Here is a 27,305-nt window from a genome sequence, read left to right as displayed (position 1 = left end):
AAGTCTTCTGCAGACAGTGGTCATTTACAAATCCACACCTGACTACTGAAGAGTGTTTCTGATCTGTCGGACAGGTGTTTGGGGATTTCTCTTTATTATAGAATTCTTCTGTCATCAGTCGTCCTTGGGCTGCAAATCCCTTTCCGATTAATAAGCTCACCAGTACTCACTTTTTTCTTAATGTTCCAAACAGTTGATTTTGGTAAGTCTAATAATTTTATTCTAGTTTCCCAGTCTCATAATGGCTTCTTTGACTTTCATTGGCACAACTTTGGTCCTCGTGTTGATAAAGAGCGATAAAAGTTTCCAAAGGTGATGGAAAGACTGGAGGAAAGACTAGGCGCTGAGAGCTCTCTTATACCTACATTAAGGAGGCATTTAAACACACCTGAGCAATTACAAACACCTGTGAAGCCATGTGTCCCAAACGTTATGGTGCCCTGAAATGGGGGGGTGGGGGGGAACTATGAATAAACACAGTTTTAATTTCTACATCGTGAAACCAAAATGTATAACAATGGCCTTTAATAAAATCTGACAATGTGCACTTTACATAGAAACATAGAAAATAGGTGCAGGAGTAGGCCATTCGGCCCTTCGAGCCTGCACCGCCATTCAATATGATCATAGCTGATCATCCAACTCAGTATCCTCTTCCTGCCTTTTCTCCATACCCCCTGATCCCTTTAGCCACAAGGGCCATATCCCTCTTCACTCCCTCTTAAATATAGCCAATGAACTGGCCTCAACTACCTTCTGCGGCAGATAATTTAACCACATGTGATTTTTTTTCTATTACAAATCTCAAATAATGGAGTACAGAAGCTAATAAATAAATGATGGGTCTTTGTTCCAATCATTATGGAAGGCACTGTAGATACAAAATGCTGGAGTAACTCAGCAGGACAGGCAGCATCTCTGGAGAGAAGGAATGGATGATGTTTCAAGTTGAGACCCTTCTTCAGACCCGAAACATCACCCATTCCTTCTCTCCAGAGATGCTGCCTATCCCACTAAGTTACACCAGTATTTTGTGTCTATCTTCAGGTTAAACCAGCATCTGCAGTTTCTTCTTACACATTTTGATTAAAACGTAATATGGAGTAACGTCAAAGTAATTTAGTTCATTATTTCATTGCTACTCCATCTTTTTTACTGCATTTTTAAAATCTTTATTTCCTGCTATATGGCTGTTTGGGATTAGTTGTAATGCAAATCAAAATGTTATTTGCAAAATGTTGCAAATTTCTTTTGTGTGTGGAGTTCTCATCCATATCATTCATTTAAAAAAATATTCTTTGGTCCTTACAGATCATGAACCTTTGTGGTGCAAAGAAATTGGGTTATTTTGGTCGTGGCCAGTTTTACATTGCGCTGAAACTAATAGCTGCAGCCCAATCTGGCCTTCCGATACACCTCGAAAGCATTAACTGTGGTAAGTTACAGTGCTACTTTTAATGTTAAGTTGTATAGATGTTCTAAATTTTGAATGTTACACACTAATAGATATGTTGAAAAGAAATGAACAGCAATGCTTTTCAAAATAACATTATATATGTTAACATGAGAGCAAATTAGAAATGCTAAATCTTCATGAGTCTCTTAATACCGAATTACAATCTGGAAATTACACATGTTGCTGAAAGATGTAGGTTTCAAGCTGTTTGGGAAAAATGTCAATGATTTTAAATTGACGAAAATGCTCCTGTAAAAAATATTGTGATCATTGTCCAATACATGATCCAAATTAATGTTCATATTTATGGGACCATGATATTACAGTTTGTTATCCTTGGTAATGAGGAGTTAAGGGTTATCTGTTGCAGGTCTGAAATCAAGGTGATATAAGAATGTGGTCAAAACTTGTAGGAAGGAACTGCAAATGCTAGTTTAAATCAAAGATGGACACAAAATGCTGGAGTAACTTAGTGGGACAGGCAGCATCTCTGGAGAGAAGGTCGAGACCCGAAACGTTACTCATCCTTCTCTCCAGATATGCTGCCTGTCCCGCTGAGTTGCTCCAGTATTTTGTGTCTATATCTAAGAATGTGGTCAGTTCTCACAATGTCAATTTCCCACGTAAATACACAGAGAAACTGTTAACTTTTCAGTTCTGTGAACTTTTGTCTGTGAACTAGTTTAAACAAGCATCATTGCCTTGATGTTTGAACTACAACTTTGTCCCAATATCTGGATGAGCTTGATAAACTATTTGATTTTGCATCTATCCTATGGTACACTGCAAGTCTAATTTCGTTTGTCTGAGCACATGTTTAGGAGATGAGATAAGGATGTAATTATTAGCTTTTTTTGTATCATTGATTGTTGTATCCAGTAGGTGATGTGGTCCCAATCTGTGATATCTTGTAAACAACTACTACATTGTATGAAAAGAAAGATTGCATCTAGATTTCATGTCATAGAAGTAGAATAGGCCGTTCAGTTCATCAAGTCTAAATAGGCCATTCGGTCCATCAAGTTCAATCATGGCTGATCTATCTTTCCCTCTCAACCCAATTATCCTGCCTACTCCCTGTAATATTTCACACCTTACTAGAACTAGTTTTATTTATTTAACCTTACCCTCTATTTATCTTTGGTAAATTACTTTAATCACTTTTTTTAGCCTGGAGTTAAAGTTACAGACTTTGACGTTAATAGCAACAAAGCTGGAGTAACTCAGCGGGATAGGCAGCATCTCTGGAGAGAAGGAATGTGGTGATCACCTGTTCAAGCTAGGCTGTAATAAGTCAGGAATGGGCACATTTCCTCCAGGTTTATCCCCAGTTTCACTCCTTCAAACAAGAATCCTATTGAAAAATAAAATACTGCAGCTGAAAAAAAATATGAAAGGGAAACAGAAATGCAGAACACCATTCAAGTGAAAGGTAATGTACAGATATGAATACTAACTCTAGTTTTCATTCGGCCCTTTGACTTGCTGACTATTTCCTGATTCTATTTTAACATCCTTTAAAGACCCCAATAGAGCACCCTTCAGTCTTCTCCCTTCAACAAAGTAACTCTTTCCTGAGATGAATAGATAGATAGATAGATAGATAGATAGAGCCTCACATTTCCAACACCACTCCCACACATCGTGTTTGAACTCTTTCCAATAGCTCGGTCCTTTAATTTAGTAGTCACAGGAGTAAAAAATGTCAAGTGTGTTTTGATATCTTTAATGTACCTTTCACTTGCATTCCACAAAATTCCATTAGTATTTCTTGAGGAATACTTTATTAACTGTATGTACTTGGGTGATTAGTAAATGTATCATCCAGGATTCAGTCTGAAGAAGGGTATAGCACGGGATATAGATCAGCAACCCAGGTACAGAAATGGCAGATTGAGATTAACCCAAGAAGGTTTAAACTGTTGCACTTTCGGAGGACAAGTGTAAGGGGAATGTATACAGTTAGTTGCTTGACTCTTAGCAGCATTGATGTGCAGAGGGATCTTGCAGTCCAATTCCATAGCTCGCTGAAACTGGCAACACAAATAGATAATGTGGTAAGGATAGCTTGTGCAAGTTTATATGACTTTGGTTCAGCTGCATTTAGACAATAGACAATAGACAAAAAGGTGCAGGAGTAGGTCATTCGGCCCTTCGATCCAACAGCGCCATTCACTGTGATCATGGCTGATCACCCACAATCAGTACCTCATTCCTGCCTTCTCCCCATATCCCTTAACTTCACCATCTTTAAGAGCTCTATCTAACTCTCTCTTGACAGCATCCTGAGAATTCCACAGATTCACAACTGGGTGAAAATGTTTTTCCTCATCTCCGTTCTAAATGGCCTACCCCTTATTCTTAAACTGTGGCCCCTGGTTCTGGACTCTTTCCTGCCTATAGCATGTCCAATTCCTTAATAATCTTACATGTTTCAATAAGATTCCCTCTCATCCTAAATTGCAGTGTATACAAACCCAGTTGCTCCATTCTATCAACATATGACAGTCCTGCCGTTCCGGGAATTAACTTTGTGAACCTACGCTGCACACCCTCAATAGCAAGAATGTCCCCCAATTTTGGAGACAAAAAAACTGCACACAATACTCCAGGTGCGGTCTCACTAGGGCCCTGTACAACTGCAGAAGGACCTCTTTGCTCCTATACTCAACTGCTCTTGTTATGAAGACCAACGTGCCATTAGCTTTCTTCACTGCCTGCTGTACCTGCCTGCTTACTTTCAATGACTGATGAACAAGGACCCCCAGATCTCATTGTACTTCCCCTTTTCCCAACTTGGCACCATTCAGTTAATAATCTGCCTTCCTGTTTTTGCCACCAAAGTGGATAACCTCACATTTATCCACATTAAACTGCATCTGCCATGCATCTGCCCACTCACCCAACCTGTCCAAGTCACCCTGCATCCTCATAGCATCCTCCTCACAGTTCACACTGCCACCCAGCTTTGTGTCATCTGCACATTTGCTAATGTTACTTTTAATCCCTTCATGTAAACCATTAATGTATATTGTAATGATCATGCCTTGATCATATTGAATGGCGGTGCAGGCTCGAAGGGCCGAATGGCCTACTCCTGCACCTAATTTCTATGTTTCTATGTAAATAGCTGCGGTCCCAGCACCGAGCCTTGCGGTACCCCACCAGTCACTGCCTGCCATTCTGAAAGGGACCCGTTAATCCCTACTCTTTGTTTCCTGTCTGGCAACCAATTTTCTATCTATGTCAGTACCCTAACCCCAATACCCCAATAATTGACTCCAGCATATCCCGCACCACCGATGTCAGGCTAACTGGTCTATTTCCCCGTTTTCTCTCTCCCGCCTTTCTTAAAAAGTGGGATAACATTAGCTACCCTCCAATCCACACGAACTGATCCTGAATCTATAGAACATTGGAAAATGATTACCAATGTGTCCACGATTTCTAGACCCACTTCCTTAAGTACCCTGGGATGCAGACCATCAGGTCCAGGGGTTTATCAACCTTCAGTCCCATCAGTCTACCCAACACCATTTCCTACCTAATATGAATTTCCTTCAGTTTCACCGTCACCCTAGGTCCTCTGGCCACTAGTACATCTGGGAGATTGTTTGTGTCTTCCTTAGTGAAGACAGATCCAAAGTACCTGTTCAACTCATCTGCTGTTCCCCTTGCTCACCTTGTTCCCCATAATAAAATTCACCTGTTTTTGTCTTCAAGGGACCCACATTTGGATTAACTATTTTTTTCCTCATCACATACCTAAAGAAGCTTTTACTATCCTCCTTTATATTCTTGGCTAGCTTACCTTCGTACCTCATCTTTTCTTCCTGTATTGCCTTTTTAGTTATCTTCTGTAGCTCTTAAAAAGTTTCCCAATCTTCTGGCTTCCTGCTCATCTTTGCTATGTTATATTTCTCTTTTATTTTTATACTGTCCTTGACTTCCCTTGTCAGCCACGGTTGCCCCTTACTCCACTTAGAATCTTTCTTCCTCTTTGGAATGAACTGATCCTGCACCTTCTGCATTATTCCCAGAAATATCTGGCATTGTTGTTCCACTGTCATCCCTGTTAGGGCAGCTTTGGCCAGCTCCTCCCTAATGGCTCCATAGTCCCCTTTGTTCAACTGTAATACTGACACTTCCAATTTACCCTTTTCCCTCGCAAATTGTAGATTAAATCATCAGTCATCATCGTTGAAAACATTAGCAACACAGTGGTGCTGGTTCCCAACGGAAACGGTGACGGACACACCACACATCTCCAGTTCCTGCGGACATCCGCCGCTAGAAGTATAGGATTTTGGTGTGTGCACTTTATCATCATTCCTTACAATGCTATGTACGACAGTGATCGCAACTTCTACTGAAATGTGGATGGCCGTTGGCTCACTAGAAGCTCATCCGCCCTTTGACATGTCTTGTTTTTGGTCCTGCTGAGGGTCCACAGTCCCCTCCTCACCCGGCACACCAGGTGGGGGAGACGGTTTAGTCGCTGACTATCTGGCCATGGAGCAGGTAGCACGGGATTACATGTTACCCGTGGTGGGGAACTCACCCCAAGCTGACCCTTAAACCTTATCATATTATGGTCACTACCTCCTTTACCTCGATTTCCCTTATCCAATCCGGTTCATTACACAACACTAAATCCAGAATTGTCTTCTCCCTGGTAGGCTCCAGTACAAGCTGCTCTAAGAATCCATCTCGGAGGCACTCCACAAACTCCCTTTCTTGGTGTCCAATAATGTGTGTAGTTCTGGTCGTCCCTTTACAGGAAGGATTTGGAGACTTTGAAGAGAGTGCAGAAGTTATCAGAATGCTGCATGGTTTAGAGAGTACTAGGGGAGGCTGGACAAACGGATTGTGTTCCTGTTGAAAAATTCTGAGAATCATAAATAGGGTAGACAGTCATAACACATTTCCAGGGTGGAACTGTCAAAGACTAGGCATAGCTTTAAGGTGAGAGGAGCAATGTGTAAAATAAATGTGTGGGATAAGTTTTTTTTGCACCGAGAGTGGTGGGTGGCTGGAACCTGCTGCCAGTGATAAAGGTGTTGACAGAAAGGATAGTGGCATTTACTACGGTTTTAAACAGGCACATGGATATGCAGCGAATGGAGGGATATGCGTCCTGTGCAGGCAGTAGAAATTAGTTCAATTGCATCTTGTTCTGCTGAATTGTGGGCTGAATGGCCTGTTCCTGTGCTATACTGTTTGCGTTCACTATCTTGCGCTCAATTGGCTTTCATTCTGCCTGTTGATTTACATCTTTCTAATGTTTGTTGAAATCATTCTCATTATTGATCAATCTTGCCGGGGCTTCCTCACCCAACCAATGTTTGGCATTCACAAAATTGTAACTTATGTATTGAATCCTGATTATATATTGATATTCAATATCGAACAACATACGAATAGTGTCACAATTGATAACGCTACTTTCCACCATTTGCCACTCCTGAATAGCTACATTATTCCCTGTGCTCTGCATTATGTGGCACAAGCTGACAATTCATTCTTTTTAGGTGGACACAAAACGCTGGAGTAACTCAGTGGGACAGGCAGTGTCTCTGGAGAGAAGGAATGGGTGATGTTTCAGGTCGAGATCCTTATTTTTCTTGTCCTCTGACTCCATGTGCTCTGACCTTATTCATTAATCTATTCAGTAACACCTCAATAGGAGGTTGTTCATCGAAATCTAGATCAATTGCACACAATTGCACAATGAACCTTTTCAAATTTCCATATTACTGTTCAACAAATCCACTGTGGTTGGTCATGCACGACTTTCCATGTTGAAAGTCATTATTTTTTCAGTGCCTTTCTATTGACTCTCCTGGTTGGGATTCTGTTATTTTCCCATACAAATGGGAATGAACGGTAAGTCATTGGGCATGTTCAAATTTTTTGTTTCTCTTTTATTTCTTCCCTTCCTCCCCATTCTGTGTGGTGTTATGGGCCTGTCCCACTTAGGCGACTTTTTAGGCGACTATAGGAGATTATGCATTCGCCTCATGGTCACCACATGTTCGCGGGTGGTTGCCGGGGAGTTGCCTTCATGGTCGTGAGGAGTTCTCGCATTCTGGGAACTAGTCGCAACCTCATTAAGGTCACCGCAAATTTTTCAACATAACCAACTGGTAATGTTAAATGTCTGTCATTTATTATTGTCCACAATTATAAATGTCCACAATTATTTTGTTCCATAAGAGTACATTGAGTACACAGTGGTTTAAGGTTTTCTAGAGATTTTCTCTCAAATTGGGAAAATAAAAGTTGCCATGGAAGCACTAACAAAAACGTTATCATTTCAAATGTTATAATTTATCTCAATAATTATAGATTTGCATCATGACCTTGTGGGTGTAAGGTTTGTAGTTATGGAGCTCAGATGGGATTTTGCCATTGCATTATTATTACCTCACTGTAACACATAATTATCTTTTAAGGGAGTCTTGATCTTCAATTTCCTCTTGTTTTGCAAATAATGTAAGAACATGAGAAATAGAAGTGTGAATAGGCCATTTGGTCCCTTGGGTAACAAGCTCATGGTTCATTTACAACCTCAACACCATTTTCCTGTTCCATTCCTGTATTCCTTGATTCTTCTTATATCCAGATATCTATAACACATCCACAACCCTTCAGGGTAGACATTTTCAAATATGCACCATCTTCCAAGAAAATACATATTTCCTTTTTTCAGTCCTGATTAATCTATCATCTTTTGTTAAAACGGGTTTGAGTCTCCTCAGTCAGAGGAAACGTACTTCCCTGTTGAGCCCCAAAGAATTTCAGTATGTTCACCTCTCATTCTTCTAAACTCTAACGAATAGAGGTGCTTGATGTTTGACCATATAGCTATAATTTATAGGCAACATTCCTTTTAGGAAATATATGTCCATTTTTTTCAGATATTGAAGAAAATAAGTTTTTTCTTTTGGATCTAAAATTTACTTGCAATTAATTTTACATGTGACAAATACCACCAATCCCGACTATTAATAGCCTTTCCGCTATCTACAGGGCATAATTTAGGTTCTTGATTGAATATGCTCCACTTCTGAAAGTGGGCAGCTCCAACAACCCCCAAAGCTTGACATAATCCAGGGTTCAACTGCCCACTTGAATCACACCTCAATTACTATGCCAAACATTAATTCCTTCCACCATTGTGGCTGCAGTTGTAAACTATCCATTGCAGCTGTTCACCAAGGTTTCTGAGTTTCTACAGAAGCCCAGAATTATGAAATACACTCCCCTACATGGGTAACAGACATGTGGGAACCACATGATATTTGTGTATCTTGTGCGTTGTGACTGGCGGGAGGCCAATTTCCCTCCGGGGCTGAATAACGTTTTATCGTATCGTATGATCCAAACTGTCATTCAAATGTCGCTCTATTCTCCTTTGACATTAACATATCTTCTTTGTCTGTGCTTTCAAATACTATACCCATTTAATGAATGGGACTATGGAAACACCTTCACCAAAATGAATATTGTGGCCTGAGAAGGTAGACCAAAATGCTGGAGAAACTCAGCGGGTGAGGCAGCATCTATGGGGTGAAGGAAATAGGCAACGGTTCAGGTCGAAACCCTTCTTCAGACTGGTGTGAGGGTGTGGAGGAGAAGAAAGGAAGAGTTGGAGCCAGTGGGATGAGGGAGAGCTGAGAAGGGGAGGAGAAAATAGGGACTACCTGAAATTAGAGAATTCAATGCTCATACCGCTGGGGTGCAAACTGCCCAATGAAATATGAGGTGCTGCTCCTCCAATTTACAGTGGTCCTCACTCTGGCCATAGAGGAAGCCCAGGACAGAAAGGTTGGATTTGGAATGGGAGGGGGAGTTGAAGTGCTGAGCTACCGGGAGATCAGGTTGGTTATTGCGAACGGAGCGGAGGTGTTTTAAACTTATACAGTTTAGTGCAACTTTCAAAATAGATATTATACTGGTTACTGAACCTTTTGAAGATTATATTTCATAATAGAATGGCGAAGGATTAGGGATGAAGTGAAGTATGTTCATGGAAATGTGAGTGTGATCCACAGAATGTAACTGAAAAGTGAAAAACTAAATATACTGAAAGCTTCACCCTCCAATATGCTTGTGATGTTACCAGCATCATAATCTTATGTGTCACATTCATGGAACTGCACGCTGTATATTTACTTATCAATTTCTCTCTGCACTGCAGAATTAATGCTGTACTTTGGAAAACTCATCCAGCTGGATGTTCTCAGGTGCACAAAATCACAAAGAAAAAAATGCTGAGGCACATTGCACACACAAACCTTTCCTGCAATTCTGATAACCTCAGCAGAAGTGGGTATAAATACTTAGCCAAGCTGAACGTTTTAAGTGCAGTATATTTGGTCCATAAACTCAATGATATTTTTTAAAGTCAGGTATAGATATTGATCCATGATAGATGTTATGTACACAGAAATTCAGCATAACTAGAATGTTTTGTAGATGCTGGGGAGTGTGTTAAATTATCTGTGAATTACATGAACATTAAGGATATGTGCAATATCTGAACATCTAAGAACAAGATTTCTCAAAAGTTAACAGTACTTTTCTTGGGCCAGAGGGTTAAAAATACAGTGCCCTCCACAATGTTTGGGACAAAGACCCATCATTTATTTATTTGCCTCTGTACTCCACAAATTGAGATTTTTAATAGAAAAAAATCACAGTGGTTAAAGTGCACATTATTAGATTTTAATAAAGGCCATTTCTACAAAGCTATAGAAAAAGTTCTATAGATATATACAAAATAAACTATCAATGAATGCAAATATGGTTATTTTACAGATGGAAGAATTTATAATGGAGAATAATGAAGTGGCAGAGGAATTGAGCAACTGTGATGAGCAATAAAAAGAACTTCCCAGAAATAATGGAGAACTAAACGTGCAGTGCAAGTGAGGAAATAAGAGGAGTTAGTGAAGGTTTAAAAAAACATACTGGTAAAGTTAATGAGTCTGTAAATCCTGGATTCTCATGGATCAGCATACTAGAGTTTTGCAGGAGATTGCAAACAAGGTAATGGAGACTCTGATTATCATCTTCCAAAGTTCTGTCAATTCTGGAGTTGTTCCTGTAGGTTGCAGGGTAGCCATTGTAACATTATTTTAGAAAGGATGGCATAAACATAGGGAATGGCCAGCATATTAGTTTATGATAGAGAGAAAATGCTGGATCTATAAAAAAAAGGATGTAATATAGCAAATAATAGTGTCATTGAGAGGAAAGCATCTAGACTTTATTGAAATTAGATCATATTTGCCTTATCTATTGGAGTTCTTTGAGTGTATCCTGCACAGTAGATGAGAGAGAACCAATGGCTGCGTTGTATTTGAATTTTCAAAAAGCTTTTGAGAAGTTTTCACATTGAAGGCTGGTGAATAAGGCTAGACACATAGAATTTAGGGTAACACTCAAATGTGGATTGAAATGTGGTTAAGTTAGAAAACTAAGAATGGGAGGAGATGGATCTTTCTCTGGTTGACAGAATGACTTGTGGATATCACAGATCCTTGGCCCTATCTGTTCACAATCTATATCAATGTGGCTGAGGTGACATAGTGTAATTTTCTTTTTTTCTGTTACTGCAAAGAGAAAACAACACATGCAGGATTAACCTGCAGTTCTTCCAGGATCAGTGTGATGCTTTAACTGGAATAACAAATTCTGTGAGACTCCTGCAGGCAATGTTTTTTTTCTTTTTCATATTCTCCAGAAAAAGCAAAACAGTTTCCAATGTCACAGTTTATTTTACTTGTGGTGTGAAGGTATGATATTCGAGGTGTGGTTGCACTTCAAATATAGATTGTTTCACATTTATTGCACTGAATTAAATAGAATTTACCCTCAATCCATCTGTTCAGCCTAATTGGTCGGTCCCATTGTTTATGCTTCACCCATCTTCAGCAACCTTCCTTTGTCGCTCTTGCTTCCCATTCAGTGAATATGTAGTGTTAACCCAGAACTAACTTTTCGGTGATCCTTAAATTGGAAGTCCTAAATTTGGTTTCATCCTCACCACTCCTTTTCCCAATCTCCACATCTATCCAAGAGCAGCCTAAAGAAATATTATTTTCATGTTGCTTAGATTTGAGGAAAATATAATACTAATACTCTTCATGAACAACAATCTATTTTTTTTTTGGTGCTGCTGTTCAGTTTCGAATACTATGTTTTACATTGTTGAGCAGAATAACTTCCTGGTAAAGCCATGTACCTCGTCAGAAGCTGACTTTAACCATATAACCATATAACAATTACAGCACGGAAACAGGCCATCTCGACCCTTCTAGTCCGTGCCGAACACATAATCTCCCCTAGTCCCATATACCTGCGCTCAGACCATAACCCTCCATTCCCTTCCCATCCATATAACTATCTAATTTATTTTTAAATGATAAAAACGAACCTGCCTCCACCACCTTCACTGGAAGCTCATTCCACACAGCTACCACTCTCTGAGTAAAGAAGTTCCCCCTCATGTTACCCCTAAACTTCAGTCCCTTAATTCTCATGTCATGTCCCCTTGTTTGAATCTTCCCTACTCTCAGTGGGAAAAGCTTTTCCCCGTCAACTCTGTCTATCCCTCTCATCATTTTAAACACCTCTATCAAGTTTGGTAAAGTATGTGTTCCCATGTCAATATGGCTCTGAAAGGGAAACTCAATTCCATTTTATGGCATTCTTGTCTTTCAGTAATGGGCATGGAGCAATCAATCACTATTAACACACGGACCCTTTGTTAAAATTATGCCGGTAAATGACCAGCCAAGAGCAATTGTAGGAAGTTAAATTTAAATTACTTGAAAATATTTTGACACATGCAATGAATAGTTTTGTTATCCGTCGACGGCTCTTTTGGGTTTTTTTGCAGCTGTTTATTTTTGGGTTGTGGCTGACAAAAGGAAACAAGTAGCATTGTTGTGCTGCTGCATGAGACCTTGCGTTTAATGGACTTGATCAAACTGACTGAACATTTGCTAGATCTTCCATTTACCCTTGATTAATAGGTTATCCAGTATAACTGCTTGGTCAGTAGGATGCTCAAAATAGCTCCAATATAATAACTCAGTTACTTTGTGAATCAGCCACTTGTATTCCATCCCAAGACATACAGAACGTGAGGATCTCTTTCGTACCACTTTAATAGCAATCTTGTACAGGATGAACAGAATTAATTTGTTTCATTTTACCCATAGCCCAACTAACTTATGTTTATAATTATTTACTGGTGTTCAGGATGGTTCTACTCGTGTTAAGCAATGCACATGCAGGATATGATGCAGCCAACAGAGGGGTTTGATTGATTGTCACAAAGATAAAGCTGATTATAAAGTTCTTGAGTGATGAAGTTGAATCACTTGCGCCTTTCCTCTTGATTGGAGAGATTTATTACTTTTTCCACTGCTGTGGCATTCTATTTATCAACTTTATTTAAAATCTATATACAATTTAAAATAAACATTTCTCCTGTAGAGAAATAATCTGTAACCTGTAAGGACAGGATGTTTTAGTGCATGTGTATAGAAAAATAGTTTATTTCCTTATTCAATTTTCACTGGCTGAAGGCTGTTCCAATGATAAATTTACATATAGTGATGCTTTGGGGCTATTGATAATAGATATAAATCAGATCAGATAGAATATAGTTTCCATCAAGTGTACTTCTGTCATTTCTCCAAATTACATTTAACGTGATTGTATTATTGTTGATTAAATCTGAGCATAATTTTGTTAGGATTGATGGGTTGAGATAAATTAAAATTAATTGGGAAGTACATTTAAAGTTGAAAGTTATTTTGCAATCTACTTGTTCCATATACAAAGGATCTTTAGACAGAAAATACATGGATGTGAATGTTGTACCAAGACTGATTTTCAGTTATGTCACCTATCACTGTCTCAATATATCACAAAGCATTTTATAATAAGCACTATGCTCAAGCACAGTTATTCTATAAAGTGCATAGATGAGTACAGAACAAGAACAGGTCTTTTGCCCCACCATGTCTATGCCAAACATGATGCCTACATAAATTAATCCCTTCTGCCTGCACAAGCTCCATGTCCCTACATATTCACATGTCTATCTAAAAACCTCTTAAATGCCAATATCAGGTATAGTCGGCAATTTGTATGCAGCAAGGCCCCACAAAGAACAATACAATAAAGAACAGTTTGTGACCTGAATCTCGTTGAATGATAAGTTAAATATTGTTCCTTGAGAGGAATTGCCATGGGAGAGGGTGGAGTAAAAAAGGCTGAAGCTCTTATATCAATGCCGAAAACAGGGAGTACTCCCTTGATACTGCACAAAACGTTCAGTGTTGAGGTCTCTAGAATGGCACTTGAAATTACAATCTCCTCATTCAAAACCACACCTTCCTGACTCAGACAAGAAATGTATGACCAGATGCCAAACCTCTGCAATTGCATTGAACACCATTTTCCCTTTCCTTTAAAACAAAAGGCATGCAATTTGTTGTCTGTCAAAATTCGGAGCATTTCAATCATAACAGCACAAAAAGTCCTTCTTCGGTGTCTGTTTTCTATCAGAGAAATGCAGCTCCTCCCCCATAACTGCGAAGTAGCTGGCCATCTCCCCATCCCATCTCCCATAACCGCTGCAATATGGTAAGTCCATTCACTAGCCCTTCCTTCTCATATTGCAATGCTTTTAACTTTAAGAACTGATAATATCTGTTTTATGCAGCCATGATTGAATGTGCCGTCACAACTTTCAGATGCTAAGTTATTGGCCGGGTCTTTATTTTAAAACAAGTCCTTTTGGTTCATTTTGCCTGACACTTGACTGTGCCCTTTCGATAAATGACCTTCCACCAATGGGAAGAGTGTTTTTCATTAATACTTCTGACTGGCTTTAAACCTCTATCTCCTCAACTTTTTGTGCATTAAGGAGAACAACTCCAGTTTCTCTAGACTTACCATGCAAATAAGCCCCTCGTTCCTGAAGCTTTTGCTAATGTCTTTTCTGCAGATGTTCCAGAACCTACACATGCTGCAGGCTGTACTCTGCGATGTCTTGCTACACAATTTGTAAACATTATTTAATTTACCAGGTTATGGTGATAGAGTTGGGACTTGTGATTTGTCCAGTTAAGGGTAAATTAGAGCACACCTTGAATTACCAAGTTTCCTTTGAATGAATGAACTCAATGTTCTTAGCATTGGAAAGCATTTCCGATTGCAAACTGACAGTCATTAATCAATGTGAGAACAACAAAGTAGATGGCACACGGACAGAATAGGCATCATATATCCTGAATTTGTGTATTCTACACCTATATTTGCTATCAGATATTGAGACTTTCAGTAAATATGCAGTTCACAAAGCAGCACTTTCAAGAACAGGTAAACAGCAGTCGTTCTCAAACCACCTTTTAAACTTAATTTCCAATGAGGTTATTGGGGTTATTAATTCATTGAATTTTGTTTATTATATATATGTATTGTGTTAAAGGCCTGTTATGCTACTACAAGTAAGAATTTAATTGTTAGTATATATGACACTTGACTCCAATGGACAAGCCATCAATACAATAAATGAGGCAATTTGCTTTTGCAGCATCTGTGAGGAAGAAATAGTTAATTTTAGCACTTTGATCTTTCGTGAGATATTGCCTGAGAGCTTCCGAGAGTATCCATCATTTTCTGTTTGTTGCAGGTTTCCAGGGGTTGCAATGTTTGGTGTTTGATTTGGGGGACATTGTAATTGACTAGCCATTTGATCTGATGCATTCCCATTTTGGACATTCATTTTCTTTTCTTGAGGCCAGGTGCAATTCCACAGGGAGTAGTAATTTCCTAAGGCTTAAAAGTTCATCAGTTGGTCTATGATTCAGGGAAAAGAAAATTATAGAATTTAATTTAATTTTTTTTTTTGTCCTTGATGTAGTGATAGCACTGTTACCTCTTAAATGGAAAATCATGGAATCATGTAGAGTTCCAGTTCAGAAAAATGAGAAGATAATCAATACTGGCAGACTAGTGCAAGAATGAAATGCTGATGCTAGTTTACACCGAAGATAGACACAAAATGCCGAAGTAACTCAGCGGGTGAGGCAGCATCTTTGGAGAAAAGGAATAGGTGACGTTTCGGATTGAGACCATCAGACTGGCAGACCAATGATGTTCAAAGGGAGCGTCGTACACATTGTCCTAAGCATGAGATGATGAAGCATGAGAAAAATCCCATTATCTTATTTTGGAGAAGCGTAAAGCAGTTCTCTTGGAACCTTAGTATACATTTAGCCTTCAACCAACAGATGTTCTGATCATTACGTTTATTGTTGTTCATGGGCTTCTTCCTCTACCACAAATGCATCAATAATCTTCAATGAAGGGCAAAGAGAACCACCAAAGGAATATACTGATGAACTACTGTGGGTCAGTTCAAATGCATGAAGTGTGTTTTTGAATCACAGTCATTTGTTTAAAATGATACTGAAAGCACATGAGTCATGTCACACTCTCCGGGCTACAAACAAACCTGCACTTGGGACTAACATTGACTGAGAATATGATTCCAATCCTTGGAGCCATGATGACCAGGCTTGCCTGCCTAGAATAAAGACATTATTTTGAGCATTTCCATTGTTAAGTAAAATGTTTGGGATTGACATCACTTGAACATTTAATCTTAAATTGAGGACTTAAATCAAAGAGAGAATGACTTCTTGTTTGTCCTCACGAACCTGCGAATTATATTGGAGAATTGGTGTCTACTGAGGAGGAACTAAGATTTAATCAAAATGTATTACCAGAAAAATTGGTGAGAAAGCTGGGAAATTCTGCTCTAATGGAATTACATCCACACTAGTCTTCACCTATCCCTCAGAATCTAATCCTGTCAATATTTGCTTCTGGAGAGTCAAGAGACTGCAGATGCTGAAATCTTGAGCAAAAAATAAAGTATTAGAGGAACTTAGCAAGTCATGGAGCATGACTCCCACTAGTGGGACAGTCTAGGACTAGAGGTCATAGCATCAGAATTAAAGAACGTTCTTTTAGGAAGATGAGGAATTTCTTTGGTCAGAGGGTGGTGAATCTGTGGAATTCTTTACCACAGGAGGCTGTGGAGGCCAGGACAGTGATATATTTAAGACAGAGAAAGATAGATTCTTGATTAGTACAGGTGTCGGAGGTTATGGGGAGAAGGCAGGAGAATGGGGTTATGAGGGAGAGATAGATCAGTCATGATTGAATGGCGGAGTAGAGTTGATGGACCGAATGGCCTAATTCTACTCCTATCCCTCATGATCTTTATGATCTTATGATCTGCAGACGGAACGACAGATGATGTTTTGGGTCAGGACTCTGAGTATTTACTTCTGTTAGCTTTTCCCTCCTATATTCATCTACGTGGATCTGCGGCATTTACCTCAACCATTCCAACTGGTGAGGAGTTCCAATTGCTAACTGCTCTTTGGAGGAAGAGTTTTCTCCTAAATCCCCAGACTGAATTTGATGGTGATTGACCTATGCTTGCAGCCTTTGGTTTTGCTTTCCTCACAACCTGAGTGATGGAGTAGGGAATCTTTGATACACTGTTGTCTCTGGTAGCTGTTAACATTGGCCAATTAAAGCAAGGGTTTTGTGATTGATTTATACCAGCCTGAGCCTAAATTAAAAAAAATCACTTTTTTTTAAATTAAAGATCTTCTTCCCTTAGATATTCCCCCTGGCATAATTCTATTTTATTGAGTATCTATTTTGTATTAGAGTTCTCCAGCGGAATTTAGTATTTACTGTATTTTTCTCTTAGAATAACCCTTACATTGCAGTAAAATGTGTTTGGCAGCCATGAGAGAAGAATTAGCCTTTTTCAGTTCTTCAGTGGAGCAAATGAATAAATGGCGTCAGTCCAGTTGCAGTTTTAATTCAAGTCAATACACACTAAACGAACTCCTCTCAAAACCTTTGACATATTGCATGCCTTCTCTTTGCTGAATCTCTTCCACTGATCTCTGCTGTACTCCGCTGACGAGATTATTACACAAAAATGTCCAAATTATGATAATTTAATCCACAGGGAGAGTGCCTTAAATAAATCTAATCTTTAATGTTACTTTTGAATGGCTAGTGTGCGTATGGGTAATATAGTTGTAGTCCAGTTCCTATTGTTAGGAAATTGCTCACAAAATGTGTTTATAACATTATTTCCACTAATCTCTCCCCACTCTCTCCTTGTTGAAAGTGTGTTGGCCTGCATATCAGTCTGTGGTGTAATATTACTCATACAGAATTAATCTCCTCAGAGGTTAAATTGTAATGTTCACATTTTTTTGCTGGGAGTTTGTCAGGTTTGAGTCAGATGTTATATAGTTTGAAACAACAACTTTGTTTAAAGTTCTCAACCAGATCAAAGTTTGCTTTGTGATGGTTCTAGCAATACCACAACTGTTGAAGATCAGACATGTTTTCTAATCGCAAGGCTATTCAGAATGGAATGATGTCTCTAGCAGCTATTTCATTCCCAATTAATGCTCAATTTTTCAGCGTAATCAACACAATTCTACATGGTGGCAAGATTCTACCATGGTATCAATGCAGGTCTGATTGCTCTGTTATTCATTTAATCCATTACTGGGCTGTAGAGTAGCTAATGGCAAATTTCATCAATGCATAATGCAATCATACTACAAAACCCCAGCAATCACATGGCTGAAGAATGTCCTAGCTATCCAGTTTTTGGCAGATAGAGAATAGATTAACCCAGTGAATTGTATTTGTAATTAAACAATGAGTAGAATTTTTATCAACCCACAACCAAACACTTTCCCCCATGACTACACCTGCTTCCACCCTGCCAATTGAAGGAAGCAGGGACGGCCTTAGGAGGTGCGGGGCCCAATTGGGAACAATTTTGGTGAGCCCCAGGTTCCCAGCCAAGGTCTGTAGAATCATAGAAATACAAATAAAGTCTATTATAGACTTTATACCTCCATGGTAGAATGGAAAGTAATCCAAATGTGCGCTTAAAAAGTGCCTGCGAGTTAATGGGAGCCCTGCGAGTCAGAGCTCCCGCAACGGCGACTTCTCCCGCCCGAGTTGCAGGGTCGAAGAGCTCCTGGAGCGGGGCCTCACAGCACCGCCCCGCGCGGCTTGGAATGGCGCCCGCCGGGGGCTCCAACATCAAGAACCCGGTGTGCGATCTTGCACCACCCGGCGTGGCTTTACCCGGCCGCGGGACAATCGCCATCGCCAGCCGGGGGCTTTGACTTTGACTCTGACATCGGGGGGGGGGGGGGGGGGGAGAGTACAGTGGAGAGATAAGTTTTTTTGGCCTTCCATCACAGTGATGTGATGGATGTTTATGTAAATTATGTTGTGTCTTGGGTCTATTTGTTTGTAATGTATGGCTGCAGAAACGTCATTTCGTTTCGACCTCAAGGGGTCCAAATGACAAATAAATTGAATCTTGAATCTTGATCTCGAATCTTGAATGGACCAAACAGATCCAAGCTACATTTTTAATATAAAATTGCAGACATGTAAGCCTACAAGTAACAAAGAAATGTGTAGATCACCTCTGAAAAGTACACAGTACAATACCACTTGTTTTAGTGACTATGAAATGAAAAAAAAGTAATTTAGTTAACTACATCCTGACTAACCAATAACAGTTGGCGAAAACCCCGTCCAGGCATGACATTTTGGGTTTCAGCCAATCCTGCCCTTTGGGCTTCTACCCCATTACAACTTGGGGGGGGGGGGGGGGGGGGGGGGTGTGTGTGTGTGGGTGTGTGTGGGTTGTTGTTTTTGTGTGGGTGTGTGTGTGTGTGTGGGTGTGTGTGTGTGTGTGCGTGTGTGTGTGTGTGTGTGTGTGTGTTTGTGTTTGTGTTTTTGTGTGTGTGTGTGTGTGTGTGTGTGTGTGTGTGTGTGTGAAGATCCCAGTGAAGTGGCATTACGTCAGCAGCGCAACAAGTAGAGAAAGAAGGGAGAGAGGAAAGGAGAGAAAGAAGGGAGGAAAAGAGAGAGAGGGAGAGAAAGAAGGTAGAGAGGGAAGGAGAGAAGGGAAAAGAGAGAGAGGAAGGAGGGCAGGAAGGAGAGAGGGAGGGAGGGAAGGAGGGAAGGGAGGGAGGGAAGGGAAGAGGAGAAAGGATAACTTCTATTTATAACATTTATAACTAAGTATTTCTGAAATGTTTGAGAATCCATGCTTTTTGTCCGATTGGTAGATTAAATTGCTATTAGTGGCCTGGTCTGAAAAATTATAAGTTCTGCTTTGCAGAATTTGCACACGGTCCCTGTTAACATTGTGTGTAAATTTTTGGAAATCACTGTTACATAGAGTCAGAGAATTATAGTGTGGAAACAGGCCCGTTGGCCCAACCTGCCCACACCAGCCAACATGTCCCAGCTACACTAGTCCCGCCTGCCTGCTCTTGGTCCATATCCCACCAAACCTGTCCTATCCATGTAACATCCATGTATCCATGCTGCACACACCGTCTTTAGGTGACATAAGTTTCAGTGAATATATTTCCATCACCCTGCACATTGGTGCTAGAAATTTTATTTTGCTTCCCAGCCAACAGCCATACCTTTTCATGAATGATGGGAGCTGCACTCTCTTTGCCTTTTGTTTGCTCTCTTGAAAACTCTGTCGCAAATTTAGTTTATGTCCCTCTTGCAAGTCTTTCAAAGGCAGGTGGCATGGAACCTGCTCTTTTCTATTTTAGCTGCAGCTCCTTCTTGACCTCCCAATTTAATTAATCAGTTTTAATTAATCAGTTTTTAAAATTCACTATGTGTATTTTGGGCTATTGAATAAGGCATTCAGTTAATGAGAGTTCATGGATTGTAGTTGCTCTGTCATTACATTTCTAAGGTCCAGAATGAAGCTCTAAAAAATTGCATATGTTATTATTACTCGAAAGGAAGATATTAAGTTTCTGCAACTCCGGCCAACAACAGAAACGCATGCTTGTGATTTCAAGCTGTTGACCCTTAAGATTCTTTCTAAAGATTGCTAGCAACCCAGAGGCAAAGAGCAGATGTCAACAACTTGATCAAACAAACTCATCATTTTTTCTGAGATAAAAGTTCAACAGTAAAAACCGTATAAATTACTGGTTTGCTTTGAATGAACAGAGGAAAACAAAGCTAAAACTGAAATTGGTAGGTGGGAAAACTTCAAGGTCTAGGCTTAGAAATTGTTTCATGGTTGAAAAGCCATTGTGCTGCTGGATGGAGGTGATATTCTTAAGGATGAGGGCAATGCACGTTTTGTGAATGGGGCCCTCACAACAATATTATATTGCACATGTAGCTCAAAGCATTTAGCCCTCTCTCTGCTAGCTGAAAATAGAATTAAAGTTCCTTGTCTCATTGTATTAAAACTCACAGAGAGTTATGTTTATTTATCTGATGAAATTTAATTAGAATTGGATATAGGTTTTTTAGAAGGTACTAGACCAAGTACAGACTTGGTCTGCTCCCCCAACGCACCCGTCCCCTACCTGTAGCCCGCACCGGAGGCGTTGTCCTCCAACTCAACCCGTTGGCGAAAGTAAGATTCGAGCACTGGTATAATTGTATCCTTTGTGGTCTGTAGCAGTTGGCAGTTACATAGTTGTTCAGGTACTTTGTGTCTCTTAGAAGTTTAATTTATGCAAATTTTGAGTTCCAACAAGTTTTTCCAAATAAAGTATCGTTTATATTTCAGGGAGTAGCCATAGTTCAAACGATCAGTTTTGGCACCAGTGTATTAACCAAAACATCACATAAGTATAGGCAGCTAAGATCAAAGGAAATCCTTGAGGCGTATATGAGGGTGACACGGTGGCGCAGCACTAGAGTTGCTGCCTTACGGCGCCAGAGACTCGGGTTCGACCCTGACTACCGGAGCTGTCTGTATGGAGTTTGTACGTTCTCCCCGTGACCTGCATGGGTCTTCTCCAGGATCTCCAGTTTCCTCCCACACTCCAAAGGTGAACAGGGTTGTAGGTTAATTGACTTGGTAACATTGTAAATTGTCCCTAGTGTGTGCAGGATAGTGTTAGTGTGCGTGGATCGCTGATTGGCGTGGATTCGGTGGGCTGAAGAGCCTGATTCCGCGCTGTATCTCTAAACTAAACTAAATTAAACTAAATCAAGGAGGCAAAAAGTAAGTATAAGATAGCTTTGGCAGTCAAGCTAAAAGACAATCCAAAGAGATTCCCCAAGTATATTAGACAATAGACAATAGGTGCAGGAGTAGGCCATTCGACCCTTCGAGCCAGCACCACCATTCAATGTGATCATGGCTGATCATCCCCAATCAGTACCCCGTTCCTGCCTTCTCCCCATATTCCCTGACTGCTGTTTTTAAGAGCCCTATCTAGCCCTATCTTGAAAGCATCCAGAGAACCTGCCTCCACCACCCTCTGAGGCAGAGAATTCCACAGACTCACCACTCTCTGTGAGAAAAAGTGTTTTCTCGTCTCCGTTCTAAATGGCTTACTCCTTATTCTTAAACTGTGGCCCCTGGTTCTGGACTCCCCCAACATTGGGAACATGTTTCCTGCCTCTAGCGTGTCCAAACCCTTAACAATCTTATATGTTTCATTGTGATCCCCTCTCGTCCTTCCAAACTCCAGAGTGTACAAGGCCAGGTGCTCCATTCTCTCAGCAAATGACAGTCCCGCCATCCCTGGAATTAACCTTGTAAACCTACGCTGCACTCCCTCAATAGCAAGAATGTCCTTCCTCAAATTAGGGGACCAAAACTGCACACTCCAGGTGTGGTCTCACTAGGGCTCTGTACAACTGCAGAAGGACCTTTTTGCTCCTATATTCGATTCTTCTTGTTATAAAGGCCAACATGCCATTCGCTTTCTTCACTGCTTGCTGTACCTGCATGCTTACTTTCATAGACTGATGTACGAGGACCCCCAGATCCCGTTGTACTTCCCCTTTTCCCAATTTGACTCCATTTAAATAGTAATCTGCCTTCCTGTTTTTGCTACCAAAGTGGATAACCTCACATTTATCTGCATTAAACTTCAGCTGCCATGCATCTGCCCGCTCCCCCAACCTGTCCAAGTCACCCTGCATTCTCATAGCATCCTCCTCACAGTTCACACTGCCATCCTTTGTGTCATCTGCAAATTTGCTAATGTTACTTTGAATCCCTTCATCCAAACCATCGATGTATATTGTAAATAGCTGCAGTCCCAGCATCGAGCCTTGCGGTACCCCACTGGTCACTGCCTGCCATTCTGAAAGGGACCCGTTAATCCCTACTCTTTCTTTCCTGTCTGCCAACCATTTCTTTGTCCATGTCAGCACTGTACCCCCAATACCATGTGCCCTAATTTTTCCCACTAATCTCCTATGTGGGACCTTATCAAATGCTTTCTGAAAAGTCCAGGTACACTACATCCACTGGCTCTCCCTTGTCCATTTTCCTAGTTACATCTTCAAAAAATTCCAGAATATTAGTCAAGCATGATTTCCCCTTCGTAAATCCATGCTGACTTGGACCGATCCTGTTACTGCTATCCAAATGTTCGGCTATCTCATCTTTTATAATTGACTCCAGCATCTTCCCCACCAGCGATGTCAGGCTAACTGGTCTATAAGGGCATATTAAGGGCAAAAGATTATCTAGTGAAAGAATAGGTCCCCTTAAGTTTTGTTGTGTAATCTGTATGGGGCCACAGGAGATGGGTGAATTTAGATTTACCGTTGAAAAGGACATGGAACCTAAGGAATAAAGGACACAAATGGAGTTGAAACATATCCACATGGCAGTCATGATACATATTAAGGTGGATAAGTTCCTGGGACTTGACCAAATGGGCATCATAGAAAGTTAGGGAAGAAATTGCAGGGGCCTTAGCAGAATTATTTGCATCATCATTAGGCCGGGAGAGGTACTGGTAGACTGGAGGATGGCTAATATTGTTTCTTTATTTAAGAAGCGTTTCCAGACAAGCCACGGAACTGCAGACCAGTGAACCTGACACTAGTGATGGAAAGATACACATAAAAAGCTGGAGTAATTCAGCGGGACAGGCAGCATCTCTGGAGAGAAGGAATGGGTGACGTTTCGGGTTGAGACCCTTCTTCAGACTAGTGATGGGAAACCTACTGGAGGAGTTTCTGAGGGATCAGATCTACAAGCATTTGGAAATGCAAGGACTGATTTGGGAGAGTCAGCATGGCTTTCTACATGGGTTATCGTGTTTCACAAATGTGATTAAGATTTTTTGAAGAAATGGCGAAGAAGATTGATGAGGCAGGGTGATAAACATTGCCTGTGTGGACTCTGTCAAAGATCTGCATGGTAGACTAGTCTGCAAAGTTAGATCAAATGGGATCCAGGCTTAGATAGCCAAGTGGATCCAAAATTGGCTTGGTCTTAGAAGTTAATGGTTGGTAGTAGAAAGTTGTCATTCAGGTTAGAAGCCTGTGATCAGTGCTGTACCACAGGGATTGATGATGGGTCCACTGTTATTTGTCATCTACAGTATATTAACAATTCGGATTTTAATATACTGTAGTATATGATCAGTACTGTAGTAATATGATCAGTAAGTTAGCTGATATCACCAAATTGATAGTGTAGTGGACAATGAACATTATCTAAGATTAAAACTGGATCTAGCTGAACTGGGGAAGTAGTTCAAGGAATGGCAGATGGAATTCTACTTGGAGAAGTGCAAGATGTTGCATATTGGTAAATTAAACCGGGATGGGAATTAAACAGTGGCAGGGCCGTGGAGAGTGTTGTAGAACAGAGCGATCTAGGAGTAGGTACATTGATGCCAGAAAGTTGCAACACATGTAGATGGGGTGGTGAAAAAGACATTTGCTGCCATGCCTTCATCAGTTAGGCCAAGAGGACAGGATGTTGGGATGTTAGGTTGCTCAATTTGTTGGTGAGAGCACACTTATCATGTGCAGTTGTTGAGCAGTAGAAGGATGTCATTAAGCTTTAGGTGTAAGGAAAAGGTGCAGGAAAGATTCACAAAGATGTTACCCAGATTCGAAGGCTTGAGCTATGAGAAGAGGCTGGATAGGCTAGAATGTTATTCCCTGCAGAGTATGAGACTAAGTGTGATCTTATAGAGGTATATAAAACCATGAGATTCTTAGGTAAGATGATTGGTCAGTCTTTTCCCATGGAAGAGGGGTCTAAAACTAATGGGCATCGAGTTAAGGTGAGAGGGATATTTGTTAAAAGGAATCCGAAACTTTTGCACACAAAGTGGTGGGTATATGGAACAAGCTGCCACAGGAAGCTACAGAGGCAGGGTTCAGTTATAATGTTTAAAATACATTTGGACAGGCACGTGGAGAAATGGGGTTTGAGATAAGTAGGCCAAATACAGGCAAACGGGACTGGCATGGATAGACATCTTGATCAGCCTGGATGAATTTCTTGAAGGGCCTGTTTCCATGCGTCATAACTATATGACTACATGGGTGGAGAATTCAGGCAGGTTATGAGTTGAATGGAGAGAGTTTTGTTTGAAAAAGTTCTCTGAGTAGGGTTGAGGTGTGCCTGACATCGTGGAAAGGAGAGTGGATCACAATGGGAGGGAGATTGGACACATGGAGCTAGGGTGTTAGATAAGAGCACAGGAGTTGTTGAGGAGCGTTAATATGGGATCATGATTGTGCAGCATGATTAGCCATGAAATATGATCAGGCTGGAATCCACTATCAGGGAGCTCAAAAAGTCTTGTTGGGGATGTCAGTGATGGACCGAACAGCGTCTACTACTCTCTGTAATCTTCTTAATTCCTGGGCGTTCGAATTGCTGAACCAAGCCATTATGCAATCGGCAATGTGTTCTTTATCTTACACCTGTAGAATTCCAAGAGAGCATTCATAAACCTACCAAATCTATTCAACCTTCTGAACAAGTTGAGGTGCATCAATATGCTGCACCCAGGAACAATCTTCAGAGATTTGCACGCCCAGGAACTTAAAATTGTTTACTCTCTCCACCGTTAATCCGTCACCGGTGACAGGTTCATGGAGCCTCGGCTTTCCCCTTCTCAAGTCAATAATCAACTCCTTAGTTTTGCTGACATTGAGAGCAAGGTTGCTGTTTTGGCACAATTCAATCAGATTTCAATCGATTCAGCATTCAATTGATCCTGTACTCTGGCTCATTGTTACCCATTATTCATCCACCAATGGTGGTATTGCTGGTGAATTTAAAGACACCATTGGAACTGTGTCTAGCTACATAGTCATAGGTACGGACTGAGTAGAGCAGAGGACTGAGCACACTGCTCTGAGGAGCTCCTGTTGTGATGGTTGTCAAGGAGGAAATGTTATTGCCAATTTGTACTGATTGTGGTCTGTCGATGTGGAAGTTGAGGATCCAGTTGCATGGAGATGATAAGAGACCTTGTTCCCTGAGTTTGACAAGTTTGGAAGGGATGATAGTGTTGAATGCCGAGTTAGAGTTGATCAATAGCCTGACGTATATGTTCTTATTGTCCAAAGTGGTCCAATGCACAGTGGAGGGCTAATGATATAGCACCCCCCATTGATCTATTGTGGCAGTAGGCAAAGTGTGGTCAGTCCATGTCCTTGCTAAGATAGGAGTTGATACGAGTCATTACTAACCCCTCAAAGCACTTAATCACCATGGAGGTTATTGCCGCCAGTCGGTATTCATTGAGGCGTGTCATTTTACTTTTCTTATTTTCTGTCTATTTACAGTATTACCTGCACTAATTTTTAGCACCCTTTCATTTAACCTGTTGAGTTTCTTCATTCTCTTACTTTGTTAGTTGAATTTAATTTGACTGTACTTTTTAGTTTTCCAACAACTGAAAGTCTGACGAGATTGGACTGCACTGTATGAATCCATGTCAACCCAGATTTCAAAATTACTAATACAAATTTATGGACACACATTATGGTCTATGTTTCCCCCAATTTGACAAGTATTTATAACAAGTATTTATTTTCATTTTCACCTTTTCAAATGTTATTTTCATACTTGTATATTCAAAATGTATTTTGATTTTCCCAGTCAGAATCTTTGTTGTGACGGTTTACTCACTTGAAGGTCTAAGTCCATTACATTGCAAGATGCTAGGCATTAGAGAAAACTGATTGGCATTGAAACTTGTGTATGTTACTATTTATAATAATATTATTTTACAGATGGTCAGGTTTACACTTAATGGCTCAAACCATTGTCTGTCACAAGATTCACAATGGTTGGTTCTGTCTGAGATATGACAAAGGGGACTTGAAATGTTTGTGAATTACCTGTATGCAAAGAGAAAAACCCTATTTAAGGCATTTATGGCACTGAACTATGAATCTGTATTAAAAGTAGATATTAGAAGACTAAAACATATATATTTTTTGTGAATACTCATTCGATGTTGTGTCATGTTTCATATTTTGGGCACTTTGGACATGAAAACTGCTTGGATTACTTGCATCCTTTAATAGGCCTTTTGATGCTAGAGATCCAACTGATTAACCGTGATGGGATATGTATTTGAAGTTGTATATATTATTTCCAACTTAATATAATTTAAATTTTATCATGGTGCAGGGTGACCTGGACAGGTTGAGTGAGTGGGCAGATGCGTGGCAGATGCAGTATAATATAGATAAATGTGAGGTTATCCACTTTGGTGGCAAAAACAACGGTTAGGTTAGGTAAGGGGGAGTTACAGCGAGACCTGGGCGTGCTTGTACACCGGTCACTGAAAGTTGGCATGCAGGTACAGCAGGCAGTGAAGAAAGCTATTGGAATGTTGGCCTTCATAACAAGAGGATTTCAATATAGGTTTTTCTGCAGTTGTATAGGGCTCTCGTAAGA

General features: G+C 40.3%; 1 protein-coding gene across 3 annotated transcripts in view; it reads left to right on the top strand.

Moving 5' to 3' along the window:
• The window catches only part of reps2 (RALBP1 associated Eps domain containing 2), a 147,359-nt gene that overhangs the window by 30,290 nt on the left and 89,764 nt on the right, over positions 1-27,305 (top strand). For all 3 annotated transcript variants that reach the window (XM_055644934.1, XM_055644933.1, XM_055644932.1), the window contains exon 2: positions 1,312-1,435. In XM_055644934.1, the coding sequence (XP_055500909.1) occupies positions 1,315-1,435 (121 nt within the window). In that variant the 5' untranslated portion in view covers positions 1,312-1,314. The remainder of the gene's footprint in view (positions 1-1,311; positions 1,436-27,305) is intronic.

The sequence above is a fragment of the Leucoraja erinacea genome, chromosome 13 (assembly GCF_028641065.1).
Source record: "Leucoraja erinacea ecotype New England chromosome 13, Leri_hhj_1, whole genome shotgun sequence".
NCBI classification, from domain to species: Eukaryota; Metazoa; Chordata; class Chondrichthyes; order Rajiformes; family Rajidae; genus Leucoraja; species Leucoraja erinaceus.
This window is presented reverse-complemented; position numbering and strand designations above follow the sequence as displayed.